The sequence below is a fragment of the Cetorhinus maximus genome, chromosome 26, assembly GCF_964194155.1.
Source record: "Cetorhinus maximus chromosome 26, sCetMax3.hap1.1, whole genome shotgun sequence".
NCBI lineage: Eukaryota > Metazoa > Chordata > Chondrichthyes > Lamniformes > Cetorhinidae > Cetorhinus > Cetorhinus maximus.
Genome location: NC_135904.1, coordinates 20,001,227 through 20,028,625, shown reverse-complemented (window position 1 = coordinate 20,028,625; position 27,399 = coordinate 20,001,227). Strand labels below are relative to the sequence as shown.

The 27,399-nt window shown below is 40.5% G+C and overlaps 1 protein-coding gene across 2 annotated transcripts in view; it reads left to right on the top strand.

Annotated features, from left to right (window-relative positions):
* The window catches only part of mindy2 (MINDY lysine 48 deubiquitinase 2), a 60,564-nt gene that overhangs the window by 19,410 nt on the left and 13,755 nt on the right, over nucleotides 1-27,399 (top strand). For both annotated transcript variants that reach the window (XM_078530307.1, XM_078530308.1), the window contains exons 4-6: nucleotides 29-187; nucleotides 2,643-2,745; nucleotides 6,565-6,707. In XM_078530307.1, the coding sequence (XP_078386433.1) occupies nucleotides 29-187; nucleotides 2,643-2,745; nucleotides 6,565-6,707 (405 nt within the window). The remainder of the gene's footprint in view (nucleotides 1-28; nucleotides 188-2,642; nucleotides 2,746-6,564; nucleotides 6,708-27,399) is intronic.

Below are 27,399 nucleotides of genomic sequence, written 5' to 3'. Positions count from 1 at the left end.
ACTTTTCCTTCTTCTATTTCTGAAACAGAATATGAGTGATGCAATGGCCATACTACACAAGCTGCAGACAGGACTGGATGTAAATGTAAAGTTCACTGGTGTCAGAGTGTTCGAATATACACCTGAGTGCATTGTATTTGACCTCCTAGATATTGCACTTTACCATGGGTGGTTGGTGGACCCTCAGGTAAGAATAAATCCATGCTAATATATCGTCCCCAACATGCTGAGCTCTTATCTTGTGCAGTAACCTTATCAAATGCCTTTTTGGAAATCCATATACACTACATCTACTAGTATTCACCCTGCTTGTTAGATCCTCAAAGAACTTTAATAAATTTGTCAAGGAATGTTTCCCTGTTTACATTGCCTGATTGTAGTATGATTTTCTAAATGTCCTGCAACTACTTCCTTCATAATGGATTCTAACATTTACCCAATGACAGTTATTAGGTTGACTGGCCTGTAGTTTCCTGCTTTCTGTCTCATTCCTTACTTGAATAGAGGTGTTGGATTTGCAGTTTTCCAACCCGCTGGGACTGTTCCAGAATCTAGGAATCTATGGAAGATTACAACCAATCCATCCACAATCTCTGCAGCCACTTCTTTTATAATGCTAGGGTGCAGGCCATCAAGTCCAGGGGACTTATTAGCCTTTAGTCCCATTTTTTAAATTCACTCGTGGGCTGTGGCCGTCACTGGCTTGGCCAGCATTTATTGCCCATCTTTAATTGCCCTTGTTCAGAGGGCATTTTTAAGAGTCAACCACATTTCTTTAGGTCTGGAGTCACATGTAGGCCAGACCAGGTAAGGACATTAGTGAACAGATGGGTTTTTATGACACTGCTTTCATGGTCATCATTAAACTTTTAAAATTCCAGATATTTATTTAATTCCACCATCTGCTGTTGTGGGATTTGAACCTGGGTCCCCAGAGCATTACCCTGGCTCTCTGGATTACCAGTCCGCCACTGCCTCCCCATCTTTATACATTACCAGATCTAAAACAGCCTGTTCACTGGTTCATTCCAGAACGTATTGTTCTAAGAAATTGTTCCGAATACATTATATGAACTCGCCCATCAGGCTTCCTTCGCCAATTTGATTCATCCAATTTATATGAAGATTGAAATTCCCACAATTATTGCAGTTTCTTTCTTACAAGCCAACATTATTTCTTACTTTATACGCTATCCTGCGGTGTAGCTACTGTCATGGGGCCTAAAAACTACACCCGCCAGTGACTCCTTGCCTTTGATATTTCTTATTTCCGCCCAAATTGATTCCTCATCTTGATCCTCCGAACCAAGATAATTTCTCACTACTGTATTGATCATATCCTTTATTGACAGAGGCGACCCTGTCTCCTTTTCCTTTCCTCCTGTAATTCTGAAATGTCAAATACCCTTGAATATTCAGGTTCCAGCCATGGTCACCTTGCCACCACCTTTCTGTAATGGCCATCATCATACTCATTTATTTCTACTTGTGCTATCAATTCACCCATCTTGTTACAGGCATTAAGATAAAGAGCCTTTAATCCTGCTTTTTGACCACTTTTCCTTACTCTGAGCTTATTTGTTGGTGCAGCCTTATGTACGCTCTGTCCCTCCCTGTCACTTCCTGTCTAGTTATCATTCCCTGTATTGCTATCTTGTCCTTTCTCTTTGACTTTCCAAATCTCCCTTCACGTGAATCCTGACTTTCACTACTTAGTTTTAAGTTTTCCCTATGTCCCTAGTTATGCAATTTGCCAGGACACTTCCCAATGTGGTTTAGATGAAGGCTGTTCCAATGGTACAGCTCCCTCCTTAACACAGTTCTGGTGCCAGTGTCCCATGAATTGAAACCCATTTTTCCATCACCAATCTTTGAGCCGCGATTTCAACCCTCTGATCTTGGTTATCCTCAGCCAGTTTGCCTGTGGCTTGGGTAGTAATCCAGTGATTAATACCTTTGTGGTTTTGCTTTTTAATTTAGCTCCTACCTGCTCTTACTTCCTCAGAAGGGAGTTCTTAGTCCTACCCCTGTCATCGGTACCCATGTGCACCACGACAACCGGATCCTTTCCCTCTCACTACAAGTTCCTTTCCGGTCCTGAGGAGGTGTCCATAATCCTGGCATTGGGCAGGCATCACAGCCTTAAGTACTCTCACTCTTGGCTGCAAGAAACAGTATCTATCCCCCTAACTATACTGTCCCCTACTGCAACTACATTGTGGCCCCTCCCGCCAAAGTAGATTGGCCCCCTGCAACATGGTGTGGTCAGTTTGCTCATCCTCCCTGCAGTCCATGCTCTCACTCACACAAGCTGCAAGGGCATTGAACCTTAAGTCTTTTGTTATGCATCTCAATAAACTGAAAATAAAAATCAGATTTTAGCTGGATATATTTATTTTAATCTCATGATGTAAGAACAGTCTACCATTCAGCCCCTTGCACTTGTGCCCCATTACACTACAATCCACCACTCAAACATGAGTTTTTGGAAGAATGTATATATGCACAGACTCAGTATCCTCAATTGTTTCACCTTCTTGATGCTGCAGATATTTGCCTGCAATGTAAAACGGAATATGTAGTGCTGGAAATCTTGTTGCAAGTCTAAAATGTAATTTTCTGCTGACAATTCTGTTCTATAGACTGTTGATGTGGCGAAGGCAGTGGGAATGTGCAGCTATAACCAGCTGGTGGAGAAGATTATCTTCTGTAAACAGTCAGAGAACAGTGAACTAGTCAGTGAAGGTAAGGGAGAATGACAATTTTTGGTTTTCTTCAGTTGTAATAGATACTAAGAAAATGAATTGCTGCATTGCTCACCAGGGGAATTATTGTCAAGGAATTTCAAATGTACACTTGAGCTCACACAGTGCACTTAAAAATGCAGTTATTGATTTTTAGCAAAGATAACTAAAGAAAATACTGTAATGAAAAGATCCCCAAATATCTCAGCCTAACAGTTGCTAACCATTTAGTTTTGTGCAGCTGACTAACTTTGACAGCATAGCAAATAGTTCATACATGATGTGTTTTTAAAAACTCCCTATGTGCCTTGTTCAGAATTGGTAGTATGAATCAGAACCTCTGGTTGTAAACACCACCAAAAATATATATGTATAAGTTTTTGACTCTGATTCTTAATCAGGTAATCTCACTAGTGTTTTAAAAGTGGCCAGAAAATGTACAGTCATAACTGCTTTAACCATTAACCACTGGATGAGTTACATAGAGTTTCTGAACTTTGTCCTAGGCTCAACTGAACAAAAATAAGATCAAAAATGTGTTGATGTGAGGCGATATGACAAGTCACGAATTTAAAATGTTGTTCCTTTTCACTGAAAATGGTCTCTGCTTTTAGTGTTGACTTAAATCAGCACAAAAATGATGCAAATTCTGCAAATTGACAGTTACTTACATTCACAACGCATTCCTTTGATACTGACGATTCATAGGCTAACTGTGCCTTGGAGCAATTGGATCCAAGGTGGTGCATGTGATTTCCCTCGAGTTTCTGATGTCAGTTGTGTCATTAGGAAGAAGTGTTGAAGTTAGTAAAACAATAAGTGCTGGAAAACTCAGGCTTGGCGTCATCTGTGGAGGGAGAAACAGTTAATGTTTCTAGTCCATATGACTCTCCTTCAGAGCTAAAGAGAAACTTTCCTACTTCTTAGATCTGAAGAAGAGTCATAGGGACTTGAAACGTTAACTCTGTTCCCCTCTCCACAGATGCTGCTAGACCTGAGTTTTTCTAGTATTTTTTGTTTTTATCTAAGTGTAGAAGTTGGCTGATTTCCAACTGGAATGGAAAATCCAACTATGAGTTGCTTCAAGCAGTGCATTTTTCTTTATTTAGCGGGCAGTTGTGTCCTTTCAGAAATTGGTATGTGTGAGAAGAAAAGGGTTTGCAGAATATATTTTGAATGTATCTTGGGCAAAGGAAGCGGATGTATTGGTTCCTGTGATTAGACTGACAAGCTTGTTAATTGATTTAATTTCTTACTCTCCGTTTGGGATATAATTGTTGTCTATCTGAATTTGCACCTCTCAAGAAAACCAAAAGTTAATTCGCACATTTTCAGGAATGAAAGCTTGTTATAGACTAGAGCTTCTTTAAAGTTGTGCCTAAGCTTCAGTAAAGGGCACCTTGCCAATAAAAGAAAAATAATTTGGGTTCTGGCTGTGCTTTGCACTTCTGCTTGAGGCTGCATTGATCCTACACGTTTTATTGTTACACTATTAGTGTGTTACACTGTTGAAGCAAGTCACAATTTTCTTCTGTCAATGAAATAACCTATATTTATTACAGATTGTGTTGCAGAAAAAGCTGTTAAATTGTCACACTTTTGTGTGGCATAAATTATTTGAGATTTTTATAGGCTTGGTATTAGAAGAATGGTGCAACCAGTATTGGACCTTGTATTTTTGTGTGGGAGGTTTGCTTTATGTGCATTTATTTTAACAAGAGACACTCATTTATTTTAAGCTATCTTATCCCTTTTTTGGGACCCTCTGGGCTAAGCAATACTACTTGATGAGAAGATAGGCAGATGATACACTCCCAGGCTTATCTCTTTAAATCAGGATACTCGAAGTTTTGTGCAACACACCTGTATTAGTTTGCTTTTGACTTTTTCTCCTCATTCTATATCGAGAGTGCTTATTATTTCCTTATAAGAATCGAAATCCCATCATAGCAGCTGATGGAGTTTAAATTAAATTAATTGATAAATGGGATTAATTAATTAAATCTAGAATTGGAAGCTATTCTCAGTAATAGTGATCATGAAACTTTCATCGATTGTCGTAAAAATCCATCTGGTTCACTAATAGGTAAGAAAACCTGCCTTCCTTACCTGGTCTGGCCTACATGTGACTCCATACCACAGTAATGTGGTTGACTTTTAACTGCTGTCTGAATGTCCTAGCAACCACTCAGTTGTACCTGCAGCAGATGGACTGCAGCAGTTCAAGAAGGTTGCTCATTACTACCTTCCCAAAGGCAATTATACATAGATGCGAACATACGAATTAGGAATAGGAGTAGGCCACTCGGCCCCTTGAGTCTGTTCCACCACTCAATAAGATCATGGCTGATCTGGTTGTAACCTCAACCCACATTCCTGCCTACCCCCGATAATCTTTCACCCCCTTGTTAATCAAGAATCTATCATGCTGTGCCTTAAAAACATTCAAAGACTGCTTCCACCACCTTTTGAGGAAGAGAGTTCCAAAGACATTCTACCCTCAGAAAAAATTTCTCCTCATCTGTCTTAAATGTGCGACCCCTTATTTATAAACAGTGCCCCCCTAGTTCTAGGTTCTCCCGCAAGAGAAAACATCCTCTCTACATCCACCCTGTCAAGATCCCTCAGGATCTTTAAGGTTTCAATCAAGTCACCTCTTACTCTTCTGAACTCCAGTGGGTACAAGTACGGGCAGCAAATGCTGGCCTTGCCAGCCACACCCACGTCCCATGAAAGAATGAAGAAAAAAGGATTGAAAATAATTTTGAGACTGCAAAAAATAGTGCCTTTTGCATTATTTTTAAAACCGTTGTGAAGAATTTTATTTCAGATTAACGTATGGAGATTTGTTTTGTTGATTGCTACCATCCCACTCCAATCTCCATTTAGTATGAGATGCTAGGAAGCCATTTTAGACTTTATAAATTATGATTGCCATTTTTCATAATTTCGTGTATTTTGCCAGACAGTTTTGATTTTTAGAACTTTTTTGATGAGGGCAAACAGTGAGAAGTGTATTGGTGAGAACATAATTAATTAAGATTGTGTCTTTGTTTGGAAGTGCCAGTACTAACAGTTTATTTGCTGTTTAAGATTGTCCAGAGATATTTTCCCTTTTCCCCCTTTAAGTACTGTGATTATTTTTCTCCAAGTGTCCTCCAGTATCCTACTTAAGTAACCATTCTTCATGTATGAGTCTTGATAGCTGCTGGCAGATTATTCAACTGATAAAGCATCACAGCTGAAACAGCTTCTGTCCAAACATAGGCAGTTTCCAGAAGTAGATCACTGGATAGTGATTAGGAGCAGGAACCTTTGTAGTTTGTCCTTTGCCCTAGCCTGGGATAAGATCAATTTTCGCACTTCCACTCTGGCTGACATCAGCTAACTAAACACAAACTGGGACTTGAACCTTGGATTTTCTGCTTTGTATGGCCTTAATCAGGTGAACCATTGAGGAAGGTGTGATTTTTAAAATTTATTATTCATTTCTTTATGAACAATATATTTCAGGAAGCAGGATATGGGCATGTTAGTTTTGACAGATGTGAGACTCTTCCAGCCATTATGTAGTTTGCAACAATCTGGTAGAAGTTTTTATGGCAATAAGTGAAATGCTTAATAAGGGGTTTTAACATCTCTCAATTTGAGGCATAAATCTACTTCATTAACTCTTAAAACAGGCAAGTATAAGTGCAAACCTTTAACATTCCATTTCGATGATCCTTACATTTCTAACTTAGGTTGTGCCTGTGATGAGTTCAGACTAATGTCTTGTATTTAACTGGAATAATCTGAATGGCTTTTTATATGTCCCTAGGGTTTGTTGCAGAACAGTTTTTGAATAGCACAGCAACCCAACTGACATTCCACGGTTTATGTGAACTGATTTCCACGGTTGAAGAAGGAGAATTGTGTGTGTTCTTCAGAAATAACCATTTTAGTACTATGACAAAACACAAGGTATTCCTTCAGATTTTCAAAGATTTATTTTAAAAGTAAGCACTCTCTGCTCAATTTCAAATTGTTGCTTGCAGAAAGATTGTACTGAGACAGACTGCCCTACAATTACAGTGGCCTATGGGATACAGAACATGAACTTCTTAGTTGATCCTTGCTGCAAAAAAATCTTCCTCATGAAACACCAGCTAATATAATGGACATCATATTTCTTAGTGCTAATTTACGCAGGGAATTGAGTTATATTTGGATCAAGTGGACTCTGAAATAGAACCAGAATTTAATAAGGGCATGTTTGAGCAAAATCAAATTTGATTTAGTGTGCCTTGTTGTAAATGTAGGATGAGCTGTCTTCTAATGTCTATTACTGTAATATTTACCTAAAAGCATTTGTAAATGGGTCATATTCTCAATTCATGACTAGATTGATGTTCACCAACCCTGAAAACAATGCAAGGACAGCTAAAGGAAAGCCTACCAGATTTGTTAACTTCAATGCCCAGCTTAAAAGCGAGATATTTGTCTTCTTTCAGCAATAGTATGTAATGCTATAACTGTTGAGTGACAAATTGCTGAATAAGCAACGTGTTTCTGCTCTGGAAATTCTGACTTAATGATACATCTGCAGCTGGCCCTGATTCTGCAGGGTTAGAAGACAGGACACAAGCTTTGGCGCAGAAATCTGTCTTGTCTGCTCAGACCATCCAATGGATGCAGTTGACGGAATGGGTAGCTAACCTGCTCCCAGGCATCGACTTACACTACTGCAGGTCAGAACTTGGAACAGCATTCATAGCTTCCTAACTACAGTACATGTGAGATGGCTAACTAATCAGTGTGAGTGCTTGAAGTCCGCGGGCTCTCTTTTCCATTTCTGTACTGCTACTTGATACGCAGTGTGTATTGCCACCATAACTAAAATAGTTCAGATTGCCCCAGCTGATACCATCCCAAGGTAGTTTAAATTTAATTAAAAGGATGGAGAAGGGGAGATAGGTTAGCAACATTGTAATTCAGGCAGCCATACAGGAGTAGGACAAGGTCATTTAGCTCTTTCAGCTTGCTCTGCCATGTGGTAGGATCATGGCTGATCTACTTCGACTCCATCTTCCCATCCTATCCCTTAATTCCCTGACAATCCAAAAATCTATCGACCTCTGTCTTGAAGATACTCAGCAAATTTCAAGTAATTTCGACCCTTCGACAAAAACCCTCCTCATCTCAATCCTCAAAAGCAGATTCCTTATACTGAGGCTGTGATCCCCAGTTTGAAACTCCTCAGCATCTAACTGTCCAGCCCCTCAAGATCACCCCTCATTCTTCTAAAGTCTATGGAATATAGGCATTGTCTACACAAACTCTCCTCATAGGACAATTCCCTCACCTAAGAAACCAGTCGAGTGAAACTTTGTTGCACTTCCTCTAAGGCAAATATGTCCTCCTTGGCTCAAGAGGGCAAAACTGCACAGGGGTGGTCTCGCCAAGAACCGATATAATTGCAGTAAGATTTCTTTACTCTCAGCCTTTATTACAGAGGGATTAAAATATATCATGTTTTCTTTCATAATTGCTTGCTGTATCTACATTGTAATTTTGTGATTTCTGTACAAGGATATCCAGGTCCCTCTGAATAGCAATGTTTCCCTGTCTCTTGACATTTTAAAAACAAATCTGCTTTGCTATTTCTCCTTCCAAAGTGGTTAACTTCACACTTTCCCACATTATATTCCATCTGCCAGGTTCTTGTCCACTCACTCAACTTGTCCTTTTGCAACCTTTACTGATCCTCCTCACTGCTTACTTTCCCATCAAACTTTGTATTGTCAGCACATTTGGATATATTGTACTCAGTCCTCTCATTTAAGTCAACGGCCCAGATTTTGCAGTTGCCATAGCTGCAAAACTGTGTTCACCGTCATTACCTTATGAAACTGACATCATCTGCTGGCGCCCAGCCGGAGGTTGCTGGCACTAATTCCTTGCTTCTCCAGAGGGTGCGCTGTTGAAGTCACTGCAGGCAGCAATCTTTAGAAATCAATGAACTGACAAGAACATCACCGTTACAACTGTAATAACGCTATTTAAAAAACCTGAACAAGTTACACCTGTTAATGAGGTGTAGATAGGCTTTTTATGGCATAATAAGTGATAACCACACTAAGAAACTTTCTGGCCCTGGAAAACTAATTTTATAATTGTTGAACGTCAGCTTTTTTCCACGGAGAGCAATTTTCAAAGTTTCTTTAACATAACTTATTTTCTTAGTTTGTTTATGATATTGCAGCTTCTCGTGTATATCCCAAACTTCTTTTTGCTTTCTCTAACATGTATAAAAAGTGAAGGACAATCAGTTCATTTTACTTCTGAATTTGCTGTCTGAGAGAATTCTTCCATGTGCCTGACTGCTTAACCTGCTTTTTGACATCACCGTTGCCAATGTCTGGAGGCTCCCTTGACTTGGCGCCAGGTTTATATTAATGTCAGGAAAGGGGAAATTCACACCACAAGTATCGCTAGATCTTTGCGGGCAAAGATCAACAGTGAGTGCCATCATTTTGCCACTAATCTCCCAATCCAGACCATTGATAAAGATTATGAATAGTTAAGGCCCAAACACTGATCCATGTAGTAGCCTACTAGTTACAGCCTGCCACCCTGAAAATTACATGTTTGTTCCTACTCTCTATTACTGTCCATTAACCAGTCCTGAATCTATCCTGATACATTATTTCCAATCCCGTGAGCTCTAATTTTGTGATTAGGAATTGTTAGATGGGTTCATGAGAGGAGTTTTCTGCAGTGTAAAATAAATTTTGAGGAGCATGGAGTTATCCCATAACCATCAAAAAAAACTCGTCATTTGCCTCATCATATTTCAACACGTGATATGTGAGCGTGTGTGTGCGTCTGTATGTTTATACAGTTAGTGTTCAGCAAGGTCCTAGGAAATACAATGAGATGAATGACTAGTTAATCTGTTTTTCATTGGCGGGCTTCTTCTTTGCCTGTTGACTGGGGAGAAAATACTCTATTTTAAGGTTTCACCTGAAGGTTCGTAATTCTGGCAATGCCACACTCCCCAGGACTGCACTGAGTGTCGGCCTTGCTGAAGTGCTAAACTCTGGTTTGAGTTTAAAACTTGCTAGCTGACAGGCATGAGTGTCAGCAACCTGGCACGGGAGCAGGTCACCTGCCCATCCACTTGATTGAGGATGGGCATATAAAGTGGCTGTTCTAAGAAATTCTGTTTTCTCTGCTTTTTTTCTCTCTGTTTTCTCTCCCCTTTAAAGAAAAATCCTTCAGAATAAGATCTACAGTGGCATTGACCCTGAGTTTCTTGATTTTACCCCCCCCCCCCCCCCCCCCCCCCCCTCTTTTTGTTTCTATATAGCATACTTATTTGTTAGTGATATGATTACCTATTTACATTTGCATATGAGTAGGCTGGGCAGTTGAGATCTCTTGGAACAGAACCAAACCTTTCCAGCCCTCCAGGCCCATGTTCACTCTGTCTTACAAAAGCTCCGAACAGGCTCATTTATCATAGAAAATCAGATTGGGTTCTTGCTTTTAAAAGGAACCCAAAAATTGTTCTCTAGTCATTCTTATTGACACTATCCGAAATGTGCACAATAATATGTTTTTTGGATAAAACCTTCTTCCTCTTTGACTCATTAGAATACGATTTTTATATGTGCCATTTTTTTATTGAGAGCTTAACATGAGTGGCAGTTGTTTATACTTAAACCTCGGCTGTGAAGGCCATCTGGTATTTCAACAATGGGGAGGGGGTGTAAATCAGAAAATTACAGTTGAGCACAATCCTATCCACACACAGGCCCCTCTTGGCAAGTATCCCCAATTTAAATTGCTCCACCATTGATAATCTTGCCTTGAACTGCTGAATCTCCAAGCTCTGGAGTTTCCTCCCTAAACCTCTCTGCCTCTTACCTTGCTTTCCTCCTTTAAGATACTGCTTAAAAATCTGCTTCTTGACCAAGCTTTTGGTCATCTTTCCTAATGACAAGCTTTGTTTGATAATGGTCCTGTGAAGTGCCTTGGGATGCTTTATTGTGTTAATGGTACTATATAAATAAAAGTTGTTGTCACTGTAACAGTCAGGAATGGGAACCCTAGTAGAGTTTTCCTTCCCCCTCTAACCTGAGTCAACTGAGTCCAATTGCAGGATCTATCTGTAGTGGTCGAGATCAGCTAAATGAGTGCAGACCAGAGAGCAAATCTTGACTAAGTAGCACACTGGTCTGAGTTTAACAAATAAACATTTGGGGCATTCTGGTGCACATTCTCATTCATTTTTGTTAACCTTAACTAAAAATTATAAGTTTCAGAATAACGTCACTTATGTGCTGCTAGAGATTATATTAACACTGTGACACAGATATGAATGGCAGTTCAGAACTTGTACCCAGTAATTTGATGATTAAGGAAAAGGACTAATAAAAGGATATACATTGGAAATTTAAGGCAAAAAGAGGTAATATGGACAAAAATATCTTTTATAAAATGTTACAATATATTTTAAGATGGGGTAGAAAGATTTCAATGTTTGAAGATACGGTATTGTATGTGTCAGCTTGGTTGGTAGCACTTTGAGCAAAGTCAAAAGATTGTGTGTTCAAGGCCCACTGCAAATGTGAGTGCATAATTTAAGTTAACTTGTCAGTGCACTATTGAGGAAGTGCTGCACGCTGTAGGTGTGATCGTCAATGTGACATTAAGTTATAGCTCTGTCTGTCTGTCCAATTAGACGTAAAAGATCCCATGGCACTATTAAAGATGATCTATGAGCCATGAACAGGTTGCCTGGATTTTATTAATTTGCTCTTTGTGCAACCTATGCACAAATTAGTTGACAATGCACTAAAAAAACGAATCTATCGGTGGTAAGATGCATCATGTTCTGGACCACTTGATAAAGCCAAACATAAATGCAAGCTTGCCCATCTTATGCAATATGGTATTTCAGTCCTTTGGTAAATGCTTAGATTAGCAGATTTAACTGTTATAGGATTTTCACTGGTGACACTTGTGTGTATGTGTTCATTTGTTCTTGTCTACTACTTGATCAGATTTCACAAGATTCTGTTTGTGCTTCACAAGTAGATTTTTTTTTAAGTGCATTGTTCTGCTTAGAACCATAAAACCTTTTCAACACAGGAGAAACAGTTTGGTCCATTATGTCTGTGCTAGGGCAATCCAAAATATTGCTTTGCCCTTTTCCCTTGTCTCTGTATCTTGCTCTGCTTTAAATGTTTATCTGTTCTTCCCTTAAAAATGCAATGTTCTGTCTCAATGCCTCCATGTGGCAAAGGGACTCCATGCTTCAACAACTCTGTATTTTGTAAGGATTCCCTGAGCCTTCTCAGACTTTTTGATGGTTTGAAATGGCTGCACTTTCAACAGTGATTCCCCAGCCAGGGCAAGTAGTGTTTCTGCTTCTTCATCCTATCAAAATCTTTGGTAACTTCGAAAATAATTAAACATCCTATTAGCCTTCTTTGCTTCAATGGGAATAGTCCAAGTTTTTGAGTTTCTCCTCATAACACACAGGTTGGTCAATATCCATGGAAAGAAAGACAGATTAACCTTTCAGACATCCTTCAGAACTGAAAGATGATGAAACATCTTAATAGCAACAGAAAGAGAGGAAGAGAGCCTCCGAACAGTTATTGCAATCACAAAGGGGAGGTTAACAGGTGAATTGCCTGTATTTTCCCATTAACTTTGCATCTCTGTTTTTGGTATCAATGTTTGCTTCTGTTCTTAGCTCTCTTTTACCCTCCCCTTTTTGAATTTGTTGAAATGCTTGTTCTTTCAGCCTTGAATTCTTAAGAAGAGCATTGTCCAAAACATGAATCTCTGTTTTTCTCTACAGATAATAATGAACCTCCTGTTTTTTAAGTATCTTCTGTTTGTTTCATTTGCACATTTTTCCTTGTTTTTGCACATCAGTAGAAGCTGACAACAGAACTTTAACAAACAGAATTACTTCAAAAAATTAATGAAAGGCCAAACTATAGCTCTTCAATTCCATCCATTCTGAAAAAATGTTGGGTAATTGTTTTATGGAAGAATAAGTACCTGAGCATTAAGGGTTTTTGAACCTCTGTTGAGTTCAGTTAAATTACATTCACCTTGCGCACACATGAAATAATACAGGTTGTTTCTTGTTTTAATGATTTATTTAGACTAAATTGAGGAAAGATGAGTCCTTGTTTTTAATTTCTCAGTCAGCTGACAGTTTATTAATCTGATCAGCATAAATAACATTCATGCCCATGGATTAAATGCTGATGAATATTTCGATTAGAAGACCACACCATATGGCAATGCCGTGCACATCATAAAAGCACATTTCAAATTGGTATTTTCTACAGGCTTGGTTCAAATACAAAGATTACCTTCTCTAATGACTTGCATTAGCGTTTAATAAGTACAGACTGTCTTATTTCTATTTTGTGGCTAGCCACTGAGCAGAGATGAGAGCAATATATTGCTCTTGTCACTCATTTGCTTGTACATTAAGGAAGACACGAGGGTATTGTTATTTGCATCAGTGAGCAGGAGTTTCTCATTAATGCTGAAAATCCCAGGAAACAGATGGGCTTTATTCATACGTGGTTTAGAAGCCCAGCTGTGACCTATATTAGTAGTTTCACCTGTAGGGTGGTCAGGCAAACTACACTAAAAATTGTACGCTTAACTTTGTCTATTTTATACAGCACTGTTGGTTAAAATTTTGTTTCAGAAACATCAGTGCAAGAAACAGCTTTTTAATCCAGGAGACTTTTAACTATTAATGGTTAACCTTAGCTCTTGGCTTTTTAAGGATTTTTGCTTTCCAGTTATCATTTTTATCCATATGGGTATCCATTTTATGTTTTATTGATGAAATTAGTTCAAGTTAGTACACAGCTTGAGTGTGTTGTGAGCCCAGCATTTTGAAGGATTGACATGACGTCAAGTTTGAGCAGCTTATTACCATGAATATTGATGCATTGCTGACCTTTTGTGTTACATGTTGCAATGAATTTTCTACCATTTTGGGGAAGACTGCTAATTGAAATTCTGGCAGCCCCCTCCCCTCACCCTAAATGACTGTGCACTGATGGGTTCAAACTTTATTTTTCTGAATATTACAGGGTAATGAGGGTTCTGTGTCAAATGTAAGTACACATTTAGAAAAGATGAATAGGCAAGTTATTTGCTATTGGCACTTGCTGCTTAGCTTCTGTTTGTTTAATTTTAGGGTGGATCTTGCAGATTCATGGACAGGCTACGATTGAAATATATGCCTGAGCTTAGAGAACAATTGGTTTAAATTTTGAAAAGATCAGATGGTTGAATCCTTACTTCCATTCCAGTTGTTTGCATGTTTGAATTTACATAGGTGCCAGTTAGCTCAGTTGGTTAGATGGCTCGTGTGTGCTTCAGAATAATGCCATCAGCACGGGTTCAGTTCCCATTCTGGCTGAGGTAGACTTGGGACCTGCCTCCTCATCTGCCCCATGCTTGATGTGGAGTGGTGCCCCTCAAATTGCCTCTGTCTAATAGAGATGCCTATAGTCCCTTGTGGCCTATGGTTAATTTCCTACCTATCAACAGCATACATTTCTAACTTTGTAGCTGCAAAAGAAGGAATCCTGTGGTGAGCAACTCGCCTCTTGATTCCCCAAAATCTGTCCATCATTGACAAGGCACAAGTCAGGAGTGTAATGGAATACTCTCCACTTACCTGGATGAGTACAGCTCCAAAAACACTCAGGCTCAACACCATCCAGGACAAAGCAGCCCGATTGATTGGCATCCCATCCACAAACATTCATTCCCTCTAACACTGATGCACAGTTGCAGCAGTGTGCACCATCTCCAAGATGTACTGCAGCAACTCAACAAGACTGTTTAGACAGCACCTTCCAAACCCGTGACCTCTCCCACCTAGAAGGAAAAGGGTAGCAGATGCATGGGAACACCACCACTTCCAACTTCACCTCCAAGCCAGAGACCATCCTGACTTGCAACTACATTGCTGTTCCTTCAGTATTGCTAGATCAGAATCCTGGAACTCCTTAACAGCCCTGTGGGTGTACCTACACCACATGGACTGCAGCATTTCAAGAAGGCAGCTCAACACCATCTCTAGGACAATATGTGCTGTCCTTGCCAGCGATGCCTACATCCTGTGAACAAATAAAAGAATAAAAAATTGAATGTGCACTTCACAGATTATTACATTGGGACTACTTGTATTCACGATTATGTGGGGAAGTGGTGGCGTAGTGGTATTGTTGGACTTGACTGGTAATCCAGAGACCCCGGGGAATGGCCTGGGGTCCCGGGTTTGATACCCACCAAGGCTGATGGTGGAATTTGCATCCAATAAAAATCTGAAATTAAAAGCCTAATTGATGACCATGAAACCATTGTTGTAAAAACCCATCTGGTTTGCTCATGTCCTTTAGGGAAGGAAATTTGCCGTCCTCACTTGGTCTAGCTGACATGTGACTCCAGATCCACAGTAATGTTGTTGACACTCTAATGCCCTCTGAAATGGCCTATCAAGCCACTCAGTTGTATGAAACTGCTACAAAGTCGATAAAAAGGAATGAAACTGGATGGACCACCCGGCATCAACTGAGGCACTGGAAACAACAGTGGCACAAACAGCCTTGTCGACCCTGCAAGGTCCTCCTTACAAACATCACAGAATCTTGACAGTGCAGGAGGAGGTCATTCAGCCCAAAAAGTCGACACTGGCTCTTTGAAAGAGCATTTTACCTAGTCCCACTCCCCTGCCTTTTCCCCATAACCTTGCACATTCTCTCTTTTCAGATAGACATCCAATTCCCTTTTGAATACCTCGATTGAACCTGCCTCCACCACCCTCTCAGGAACTTTGTTCCAGACTCCAACCACCCTCTGGGTGAAAAAACTTTCCTCATCACGTTTACTCCTATTGCCAATTATTTTGAATCTGTGCCCTCTAGTTCTTGATGCTCCCTTATGTGGGAACAGTTTCTCACTATTTACCCTGTTCGTACCCCTCAGGATCTTGAATACCTCTATCAAGTCTCCTCTCAGCTTTCTTTCCTTCAAGGAAAACAGTCCCAACCTCTCCAATCTATCCTCATCGTTACAGTTCTTTACCCCTGGAATCATTCTTGTGAATCTTCTCTGTACTTGCTCCAATGCCTTCACAATCTTCCTCACGTATGGTGCCCAGAATTGGATGCCAGATGAGGCCTAACTAGTATTTTATACAAGTTCAAAATGACGACCTTACTCTTGTCTTCAATGCCCTGTTAATAAAGCCTAAGATATTATATGCTTTATTAACTGCTCTCAACATGCCCTGCCATCTGGAATGACACATGTACATATACACTGAGGTCCCTCTGTTCCTGCACCTCTAAAGTTTCTACCTTTATTTTATACAGTGTCTCCATATTCTTTCTACCAAAATGAATCACCTCACACTTCCCTGCATTGGACTTCATCTGCCACTTGTCTGCCCAATCCACCAACATGTCTATGTCCTTTTAAATTCAAGACTATCCTCATTACAGTTGACAATGTTCCCAATCTTCATATCATCTGCAAATTTTGAAATCATTCCCTGAACACCACAGTCTAGGCCATTAATATATATCAGTATCATTAATATATACTAATATTAATATATTAATCATATATATATATATATATATATATATATTTCCTCCAGTGATTTTGAGACCTCTGGTCACCAGACTGAATTTTACGCTCTAGCCTGATGCTTCGTAATGTCTAGGCCTCCCTGATGTATTCTCTGAAGAATCTTGAATCTGAGGACCCTTGGTATGACCAACCTCTCGTCATAAATTGGCAAGTCATCCTCAACATTGAGATAAATATCTTTGCTGCTCAAAGTATTGTTTCAGGATGAGATTGTTTGCAACATATGCTGGCCACCCATTTATGCAGTATTCTCTAATTTTAACACCACCATCATCTGCTTTTTGTGCTTGTCGGATTTCATTCAGCCTCTGTTGTTTCTGGTAGGAATTTTGTAGTCAATGGAGGTAAATGACTGTACATTCTCAAAGAAATTTGTCGAGATTCTCAACAGGAATGCATGACAATACATCTGCTATTTGTTGTTTGCCTTGATTATGTTTGTCTGGTTCCTTCACCTGCCGTTCCTGGGAAATCTGCCTGGTTTGTTCAAGGTTTTCTAATTCATCTACTTTAGAGATGAGTTGTAGATCTGTGCAAGCATTTCGACTTAACGGTGATTGGTTATGGATCACATACAAAGTTTCTATAATTTCTCTTCGTTTGTACTGGAGTTTAGCAGCCAACTGTCCCTTAACCTTTAATTGGATGCCTCCTGGACCGTGGAGTCACAATTTCGATGACGAGAGGAAGTCTTGAATTAACCACTTCTGTGCCTGAAATAATTTTTTGCACTGGTGCAGCCTTTTCCTGCTACATTGAGAACACTGTAATGGCGGCAACTGCGCCAACTTCATCTTTTCTCTATTTTAACTTGGGTGCGCTGTTACTTCTATATCCCACAAACTGCAAAGTATCAGCCGTTTTTCTCCACGAGATTTCTTTTTTACCCTGAATAAAAATCTGGTTTTGCTTTCTGACTTCTGCCTGCCTTAATTGCACAACATTCACTAGGGGCAAATCTTCCCTCAACTGCTGAAAATCTGACAGTCTTCTGGGGGCTTGTGTCAAAATTGGGAGAACTGTCTCCCAAGCAACAGCCTGACATAGCCATATGCAGGGAATCATACCTTATAGATCATGTCCCAGACACTACAATCATCATCCCTGGATATGTCCTGTCCCACCAGCAGGACAGACCCAGCAGAGGTGAAGGCACAGTTTGGAGGGAGTTGCCCTGGGAGTCCTCAACATTGACTGTAGACCCCATGAAGTCTCCTGGCATCAGGTCAAACATGGGCAATGAAACCTCATGCTGATTACCACGTACACCCCCCCCCCTCAGCTGATGAATCAGTACTCCTCCGTGTTGAACATCATTTGGAGGAAGCACTGAGGGTGGCAAGGGCACAGAATGTATTCTGGGTGGGGGACTTCAATGTCGATCATCAAGAGTGGCTCAGTAGCATCAGCACAGTCTGAGCTGGCCGAGTCCTAAAGGACATAGCTGCTAGACTGGGTCTGTGGCAGGTGATGAAGGAACCAACAAGAGGGAAAAACATACTTGACCTCATCCTCACCAACCTGCCTGCCGCAGATGCATCTGTCCATGACAGTATCGGTAGGAGTGACCACCTCACAGTCATTGTGGAGGCGAATTCCCAACTTCACATTGCGGATACCCTTCATCGTGTTGTGTGGCACTACCACCATGCTAAATGGAATAGATTTCAAACAGATCTAGCAAGACCGGGCATCCATGAGGAACTGTGGGCCATTAGCAGCAGCAGAATTGTACTCATCCACAATCTGTAACCTCATTGCCTGGCATATTCCCCACTCCTCCATTGCCACCAAGCCAGGGGATCAACCCTGGTTCAATGAAGAGTGCAAGAGGGTATGGCAGGAGCAGCACCAGGCAAACCTAAAAATTAGGTGTCAACCTGGTGAAGCTACGACACAGGACTACATGCATGCCAAACAGCATAAGCAATAAGTGATAGAGCTAAGCGATTACACAATCAATGGATCTGATCTAAGCTCTGCAGTCTTGCTGCATCCAGTCATGAATGGTGGTGGACAATTAAACAACTCTCAGGAGGAGGAGGAGGCTCCTCAAGTATCCCCATCCTCAATTATGGGGGAGCCCAGCATATGAGTGCAAAAGAGAAGGCTGAAGCATTCGCAACAATCTTCAGTTAGAAGTGCCGAGTGGATGATCCATCTTGGCTTCCTCTGGAGACACCCAGCATGACAGATGCCAGTCTTCAGCCAATTTGATTCACTCCACGTGTTATCAAGAAACAGCTAAAGGCGGTGGATACTGCAAAGGCTACATGCCCTGACGATATTCTGGCAATAGTACTGAAGATGTGTGCTACAGAACTTGTCGTGCCCCTAGCCAAGTTGTTCTAGTACAGCTACAACACAGGCATCTACCCGGCAATGTGGAAAATTGTCTAGCTTTTTCCTGTACACGAAGCAGGGCAAATCCAACCCGGACAATTACTGCCACATCAGTCTACTTTCCATCAACTGTAAAGTGATGGAAGGGGTCATAAACAGTGCTATTAAGCGGTTCTTGCTTAGCAATAACCTGCTTACTGATGATCAGTTTGGGTCCAACCAGGGTCACTCAGCTTCTGACCTCATTACGGCTTTGGTTCAAACGTGGACTAAAGAGCTGAACTCCAGAAGTGAGGTGAGTGTGACTGCCCTTGACATCAAGGCAGCATTTGACTGAGTGTGGCATCGAGGAGCCTTAGCAAAACTGGAGCCAGTGGGAATTGGGGAGAACGCTCTGCTGGTTAGAGTCATACCTAGCACAAACTAAGATGGTTGCGGTTGTTGAAAGTCAGTCATCTCAACTCCAGGACATCACTGCAGGAGTTCCTCAGGGTAGTGTCCTCAGCCCAACCATCTTCAGCTGCTTCATTAATGACCTTCCTTCCATCATAAGGTTAGAAGTGGGATGTTTGCTGCTGATTGCATAATGTTCATCATTCTTGACTTCTCAGATACTGAAGTAGTCCATGTCCAAATGCAGCAAGACTTGGACAATATCCAGGCTTGGGCTGATAAGTGACAAGTAACATTCACATCTCACAAGTGCCAGGCAATGACCATCTCCAGCAAGAGAGAATCTAACCATCGCCCCTTGATCTTCAATGGCATTACCATCACTGAATCGCTCACTATCAACATCCTGGTGGTTGCCATTGACCAGAAACTGAACTGGACCAGCCATGTAAATACTGTGGCACAAGAGAAGGTAAAACACTAGGAATCCTGCAGTGAGTAACTTGCCTCCTGACCGCCCTCTTCCCGAAGCTTGTCCACCAACTGCAAGGCACAAGTCAGGAGTGTGATGGATTGTTCCCCGTTTGGCTGGATGAGTGCAGCTCCAACAACACTCAAGCTTGACACCATCCAGGACAAAATAGCCCACTTGATTGGCACCCTTTCCACAAACTCCCTCCACCACTGAACTGTGGCAGCATTATGTGCCATCTACAAGATGCACTGCAGAAACTCACCAAGGCTCCTTCGGCAGCACCTTCCAAAGGCACGACCGCTAATATTTAGAAGGACAGTGGCAGCAGGCAGATGGGAACACCACCACCTGGACGTTCCCTTCCAAGTCACTCACCATTCTGACTTGGAAACACATCGCTGTCCCTTCACTGTTGCTGGATAAAAATCTTGGATCTCCCTAACAGTACTGTGGGTGTACCTACACCACAAGGATTGCAGCAGTTCAAGAAGGCAGCTCACCACAATCTTAAGGGCAATTAGAGATGGGCACTAAGTACTGCCCCAGCCAGTGACGCGCACATCCACTAAATGAATTTTAAAAAAAGGCTGTTTTATGTGCAATTTGAATATATCCCTGTAGAAATACAGCAGTAAACCCTTGAGACAAGAGGACTAACTTTGTGAAGTAACTAGTTATGGGATGAAAGAATAGTCCTGTGAGAATTGACCAGACGAGACATATATTCCCTAAAATTTACAAGAATGAGAGGTGCTCCAGTTGGAACATATAAAATTCGTAAAGGGCCTGAGAGGATGTTTCCTCTGGTTGGTGAGTCTAGAACTATGGGTCACATCTCAGATAATGGGTCGGCCAAGTAGGACTGAGATAAAAACTCAGGTTTTGTGAATCTTTGGAATTCTCTGCACCCCCTTCCTCTCCCTCCTCCCCCCCCCCCCCCCCCCCCCCCACCACCAACCAATCCCCTACCAAGGGCTGTGAATGCTTGGTCTTTGAATATTCAAGAGATTGATAGCTTTTTTGGGTTCTAATGAAATCCAGGGACATGGAAATTGTGCAGGAAGCTGGCATTGGGGCAGATCACGGGCCATGATGCGCTTGTTAATTGATGGAGCCGACTCAAAGGGCTGAAGAGCCCTCTCCTTTTTCATAGGTTCTTATACATGTTGCTGCTCAGTCTTTTAAAATACTGAACTACAACTGGGAATGTCATGAATTTTGCATGAGTTATGAAAATTACATGAATTTTTTTTTAAAGTGCAAAACTATGAGCCTGTTGGATCTCAGTTGATAACCGGTATAGGTTCTGTTATGTTGCATAAGCTCATTTAGTTTGAAGCAGGGGTTGTTTCAAAAAAGTTATGCATGCAAAGCTTTGACCTTTTTTTCCTTGTCCTTGACTACCATCGAGTTCTTAACACTTTTGTACACAAAATTATGGTAGCTTTTTTGGGATTCAGTTTCTCAGACCGCTGAGCATGAGCACGCACGAATGGATGTTGGTTTCTACTGATGTTGAGATGACACAATTTTTAATTTCACAAATATAGGCACAAATAATCTGACTGTAAGTTTGGTCTAATTGAAATCCTTCTCTATGTAGCTGTAGTTAGCTTGATTTATTATTTTACCAGCGCTAAATTTTCTTTTTTCAGGATCTAGTCCTTTGAAACATTTGTTTTGTTGAGCTTCTGAATGCAGTGTTTTGGAAGGCTGTAGAGTAGCACCATATGCGAATGAAAGGAAATGAAAGCAAATCGAAAAAGTTTAAGAGCTGTTGAGGGTGTCAACCAAATATCAAAAAGATTCAAACAACTTTAGGACAGCTAGTGAAATGGCTTCCCAGACTTGGGAGAAAAACTCTGATGTGCTGTTGTCTGCTTGCACAGGTGAACCTGCAAAACAGCCACAGCAGATCTGTAATTGTTTGCAATACTGATCATATGTAATTTTTTTAAGGCTTTATTTTTAATGAGGCCTGAAAGGAATTGGTATTGAGCTTCCTGTCTGCAAATGAAGTCTATATAGTGCCAGGTAAATAAATTAATCTATTTGAAGAATTGTTCTGCAAAAATTACCTTTGAATGGGTAATGCAGAGCTTATCCTGCTTTATATTTTGTTTTTGAATGTTGCCTATAACGTTTCTTGTTTGCTAGTGTGTGATGGATGAGAAGTTTCGAAGGTTGAGGCTGTGGAGGTCTACCACACCACACCATCCCCCAAGACAGTGATGTGTACTGACTCATCAGTAACATCTGGCTACCCTTACTCAAGGAACATATTGCCATCCATACTGCACAGTTGACCAGTCGGCAGCAAGAATGTTAAAATGCACTTATGTATAACGCACACAATGGCCTGAGCAACCAGCAGTAAGATTCTACCCATATTCCCATCCTCCACTATGTATAACTAACTTGACCACCTGACGACGAACGTTGAGGCCTACCGGTTCTTCCAAGGAACTTTTAAGAAACATATGCTCTTTTCAGAGCGGATTTTTACGTGATGGAACTGTAAAACCATCTTGCCCAAGAAACTGTGGTTTCCTTAAGTGACGTGGGGAAGAAAATGAAACATCCCATCAACTAATGGAACTTGTAAGTCAAGGTGTTTGTCATTTTACGTCTGATGATGACAACTTGCATTCTATATAGCACCATTAATCTAGTAAAATGTCCCATGGCGAGATCACTTCAGTCGATAGTGTACCTTTCAGTTTAGCAGCAGTCCTGTGAGTCTGGCAGGAAGTCCTATTGGCAACTATTCCTCAGGTCAGCGTTTAGAGATTCCTTTCACACCAGTGTGGATAAGTTCTCCTGTTCTGAGTGACAATCACTAGAGTTATGATTCTTATGGAAGTTTCTTTGTTTTGGTTTGCAGTCATGAAAGCCAGAAATGCAGAACCTTGTAATGTCAATGGATTACTTGTTCTTTACAGAAAATCTAATGCTGTTGTGCTGTATGTTAAACTTTATGTTGAACGCTGGATCCTTTTTTTTATGCTGAAGTTATGTACCAAAGGAAGGATGTTCTGGGAATGCAGGAAGTGAGATACTTTGAAGCAAGGGCAAAAATAAAGATGTGTTTAACATAATAAGCATACACAATGTGACTAAGTTTTTATTCCAGCTGTGGATTGGAAGGTGTTGGAAGAAATTAGTAACGTGCCAATTTTCTTTCCTCCCTTCTTGAAGATATTGATCTTCATTGGGGTGTGAGTGCATGGTCACCTGTCACCCTCTGGTATGTTAGCCAAGTAGCCTTTTTTTTTGTGAGATAATTAGCAGGAAGTCCCTTACAGACAGTCTGGTTATTAAGGTCAGAGCCAAAACTGATTGTGGCTTTACCTGGCATCCACGTAGGCACGTTTCTGGTTGGAATAGCTCTATTGAAATAGGTCTGGTAGCATCGGCGGAGAAGAAATTTCTTTTCCGCCGATGCTGCCAGACCTGCTGAGTTTTTCCAGGTAATTCTGTTTTTGTTTTGGATTTCCAGCATCCGCAGTAGCTTTTAGCTTTTTGTTTTTATCTATTGAAATAGGTTGTCAGAACCCTAGCAAATTATTTTTTTTTCTATTTGCCTCCTTCTTTCTCTTCCACCTCCCCACCCCTTCCATAACTGAAAAATGTTTTGAGAAATTGATCTTTATCTCTGAGGAGATCTAAGTGGGAGATCTAAGCACCAACATTCCAGGAAGCTCAATGACTTTAATCACCAGGCTGTAAAAGATTTAATGAGGAGATGGAGTATTGTGGCACACAGCCACCAGTTGTTCATTTATAAAGAGAACCACTGTTGTGTGAGATGCACAAAGACACTGATTAAAAAGAGTAAACTTTAAAGACAGTTAGTTATGCTCCTCTGTTCTGTGGCAGAATGATCTTAATATTTTAAACATTTTATGTGAAGACATTTTCTCCCCAGTACTGTGTTGTTGTGCTGATTAGAAAGTGTTTTAGAAACCTACTCAGGAGGCTTGTTTGAAAATTCACCAGCGTTAAACTGCACAGTGATGCGAAATTCAATAGATACACAAGGGGCTTGAGACGCTTCAAATAACAAAGTAATTCAGCTTTTCAATTTAATTACTTTGAAAATGGCAGCTACATTTGGTATTTAGCTTTAGTATTGCCCCTCAAAGTATGGTTAAAATAATCTTTCCATTTCATTTACAGGTTTTAGCATTTTTCTGATACAGGGTTCGTAACTTGGATGTTTAAAGTTTTGTGGTGTCTACTTTATATCTAACGCTGATAGGTTTTAGCAGGAGTGTACAAATCATTCTATTTCATAATAGGGCAGGACAACTACCATCTATGACATGCAGATCTGTTGTGTGACACTATCTCTTCATGTGAAGTCTGCTTGACTGAGATAAGTCTCATCTCTGGCTGACAAAAGGGACTTGTGTACATGGACCACTTCCTGAATAAGTGGACATGTTTAATGTGAGCATTCCTGTAGATGAGTAAGATTTAAGAGGCATTGTGAAAACAGTAAAAATTTGCAAGAGGCAAGAAAGCAGTAGATTATTTAGAAACTTCAGGACAAAGAAAGATCAGTTAATCACCAGAACATGCATGGAGTTGGGAACAGATACTAATTGGAACTTCATGGTAATAGGCAAGAATTTTTAAATACTTCACTATTTGTGACATGTGGACTTTGTGTAAAAGTAACTGTAATGTGAAGCATGTCATTATTATTTTAAAAGGGTAGTATATACGTTATTTTTGTATGCTTTAAGTTGTAAGTTGGGAGTATAATTCCTTGAAGCAAATTGTATTGGTGACAATGTATTCAAATTTTAAAGAAAAAATGCCTTGTACCGCAACGTCCTTAGTCACTGCCAAGGGACTTAAACACATCCTCAGTTGAGGTCTATTTAAGTGTACTCAAATTGTAGAATGGTGCACTAAAGGGGGCTGCCATTTAGCCTACTGTACCAATGCCAGTTCTTTGAAAGAGCGGTTTAATTTGTCCCACTTCCCATAGCCCTGTAAACATTTCCCCTTCAATTATCCATTTCCCTTTTCAAAGACAAACAATGATTTTGAACATCTATCAATTCTCCCCATAACCTTCTCTGCTTTAAGGAGAAGAACCCTAGTTTCTGTTGTCTCTCCATGTAACAGAACTCCTCTACCACAGGTACCATTCTAGTAAATTTGCTCTGCATCCTCTCTAAGGCCTTGACATTATCTTTAGTGTGGTGCCCAAAATTGCCTACATTCAATGTTGAGTTTCACTACATAAAAGCATAAAACTGCTATTGTCAGATTATTATGGGGTGTATAATTCAATTTCTGAAGATTTCAGGAGCCATTAATGATGGCGAGAAGCATGTTCCTGCTGAGAACTATTTTTCATCATTCTTCTTGTGATACTGACTACTGTTGTTCAGGAATTGTTTGTCTGGCATTCAGGAACTGACTACAAAACTTATACAACTGCACTTCGATGTAATATACAATATTGACCTGCCTGACACCTAGGCTGCATGACTGTAAAGCCAGCAATATGTGAGGCAAATATGAATGAAGTTCAATAGTAGTCAATTTCTAACAGTATAACTTAGTGGAAATCAATTTCTTACAAGGTATTCAGGATTATCGATGTAATCTGGAGGTTAAGAAACCCATTCACATCTGATCATTGTTTCTTGCTCAATTAATTATTTCCAGAGCTTGTTTTAATGTGAGCCACTCAGTTTCTGATGACTGCCAAGTCGTTTGTGCACTTGTTGATTGCACGTCATGATCAACTGAAAAATTAGTACTACATTAATGAATGGATAGCTGCTCTTTTTTAGTTGCATAAATATAATTTCTCCTTTCCCTTTAGATGGACATTCTCCTAGAGTGCGGACCAAGTAGCTGAAGCGTTTATTGGCTTGTTTCTGTTGCAAACTCTTGCGTTATATTTAAAGTAAAATCAAAATCATAGTCTTGTTCATATGTTTAAGTGAAGAAATCTTTGCAAGTAGAGCAAAATTTCTTGGAAACAACTGTGTTACAACACTTCCCAAACTCTCTTCTGGGTGTTTCCTTATCTTTCTCCAACCCCCCCCCACCCCACACACACACACTTCTTTTCATGGGATGTGGGTGTCACAGGCAAGACCAGCATTTGTTGCCCATCGCTAATTGCCTTTGAGAAGGTGGTGGTTAGCTGCTGTCTTGAACTGCTCCAGTCCATCTGTGCACCCACAGTGCTGTTAGGAAGGGAGTTCCAGGATTTTGATCCAGCGACAGTGAAGGAACGGCAGTATATTTGCAAGTCAGGATGGTGTGTGGCTTGGAGGGGAACCTGCAGGTGGTGGTGTTCACATCTGCCACCCTTGTCATTCTAGGTGGTAGAGGTTTGCGGATTTGGAAGGAGGTGTCAAATGAGCATTGGTGAGTTGGTGCAGTGATTCTTCTATATAGTACAGACTGCTGTCACTGTGCATTGGCAGTGGAGGGAATCAATGTTTTAAGCTGGTGGATGGGCTGCCGATCCAGCAGACTGCTTTGTCCTGGATGGTGACAAACTTCTTTGAGTGTTGTTGGAGCTGCCCTCATCCAGGCAAGTGGAAAGTGTTCCATCACACTGCTGACTTGTGCCTTGTGCTCAGGCTTTGGGAATCAGGAGCTGAGTTATTCACTTCAGAATTCCCAGCCTCTGAACTGCTGTTGTAGCCACAGCATATATATGGCTGGTCATGTTCAGTTTCTGGTCAATAGCAATCCCCAGGAGGTTGATAGTGGGGGGGTTCAATAATGGTAGTTAATGCCAATGAATGTCAAGGGGGAGATGGTTGGATTCTCTCTTGTTGGTGACGGCCATTGCCTGGCACTTGAGTGGCATGAATGATACTTTATTAACATCCTTCCCACATTTAGTAGATTTTAAACACTAGCTTTGTTTTTCTACAACTTCAATCAGTTCCAATTTATATTTCTGCAATGTGAACTGGAATACTATAACTCATTCAAAACGTGTGCTTATAATGAAAGAGTAATTTAGTTTTTTGAATGCACTTAGCTCACTGTGCTTAAATTGCAATGGCCTGGAATTTGCAATAGTGATGGTGGGAATACGGTCAGCGATTGCCAGCATTAATCCACTGAAACTGACAGCAACCCCTGAAGTCCACACATGGAAATCCAGAAGTTGCTTTCAGTGATTCTAAAATAAAAGCAACTACTGTGGGTGCTGGAAATCTGAAATAAAAACAAGAGAGTGCTGGAAATATGCAGGTTTGGCAGCATCTATGGAGAGCGAAACAGAGTTGATGTTTCAAGTCAAAGATGACACTGCAGAACTGAAGGAAGGTAGAAATGTAAGGGGTTTTATGCTGTTGTCAGACCTGTTTCCAGCACCTCGTCTTTATTTGTGATTCTACTTTTTCCAGAGGGTGCACTATTGAGGCACCCTATACTGCAATCGGTGGAAATCAATTGAACTGACTACAACTTCCACTCTTAAGGTGTTAGTCTTGCTGTAAAAACCCTTGAAAAAGTTGCACCTTGTTGAATGAGGTGTACTAACATAATAATAACTACTGAACTCCCTCATTGACCCTGAAAAACTAATTTTAAATTTGTGGAATGTCAAATTTCTCCAACAAAAAAAAATGTATTTGGAAAAAAAAGTTTATTTATCTTTGTTTTAGCTTCTATCCTAATCGAGCCATAATCATTTATTCTGCTACCTGAAAATTAAAATTGAAGGATGTTACGTGTTTTGGTTTGCTGTTT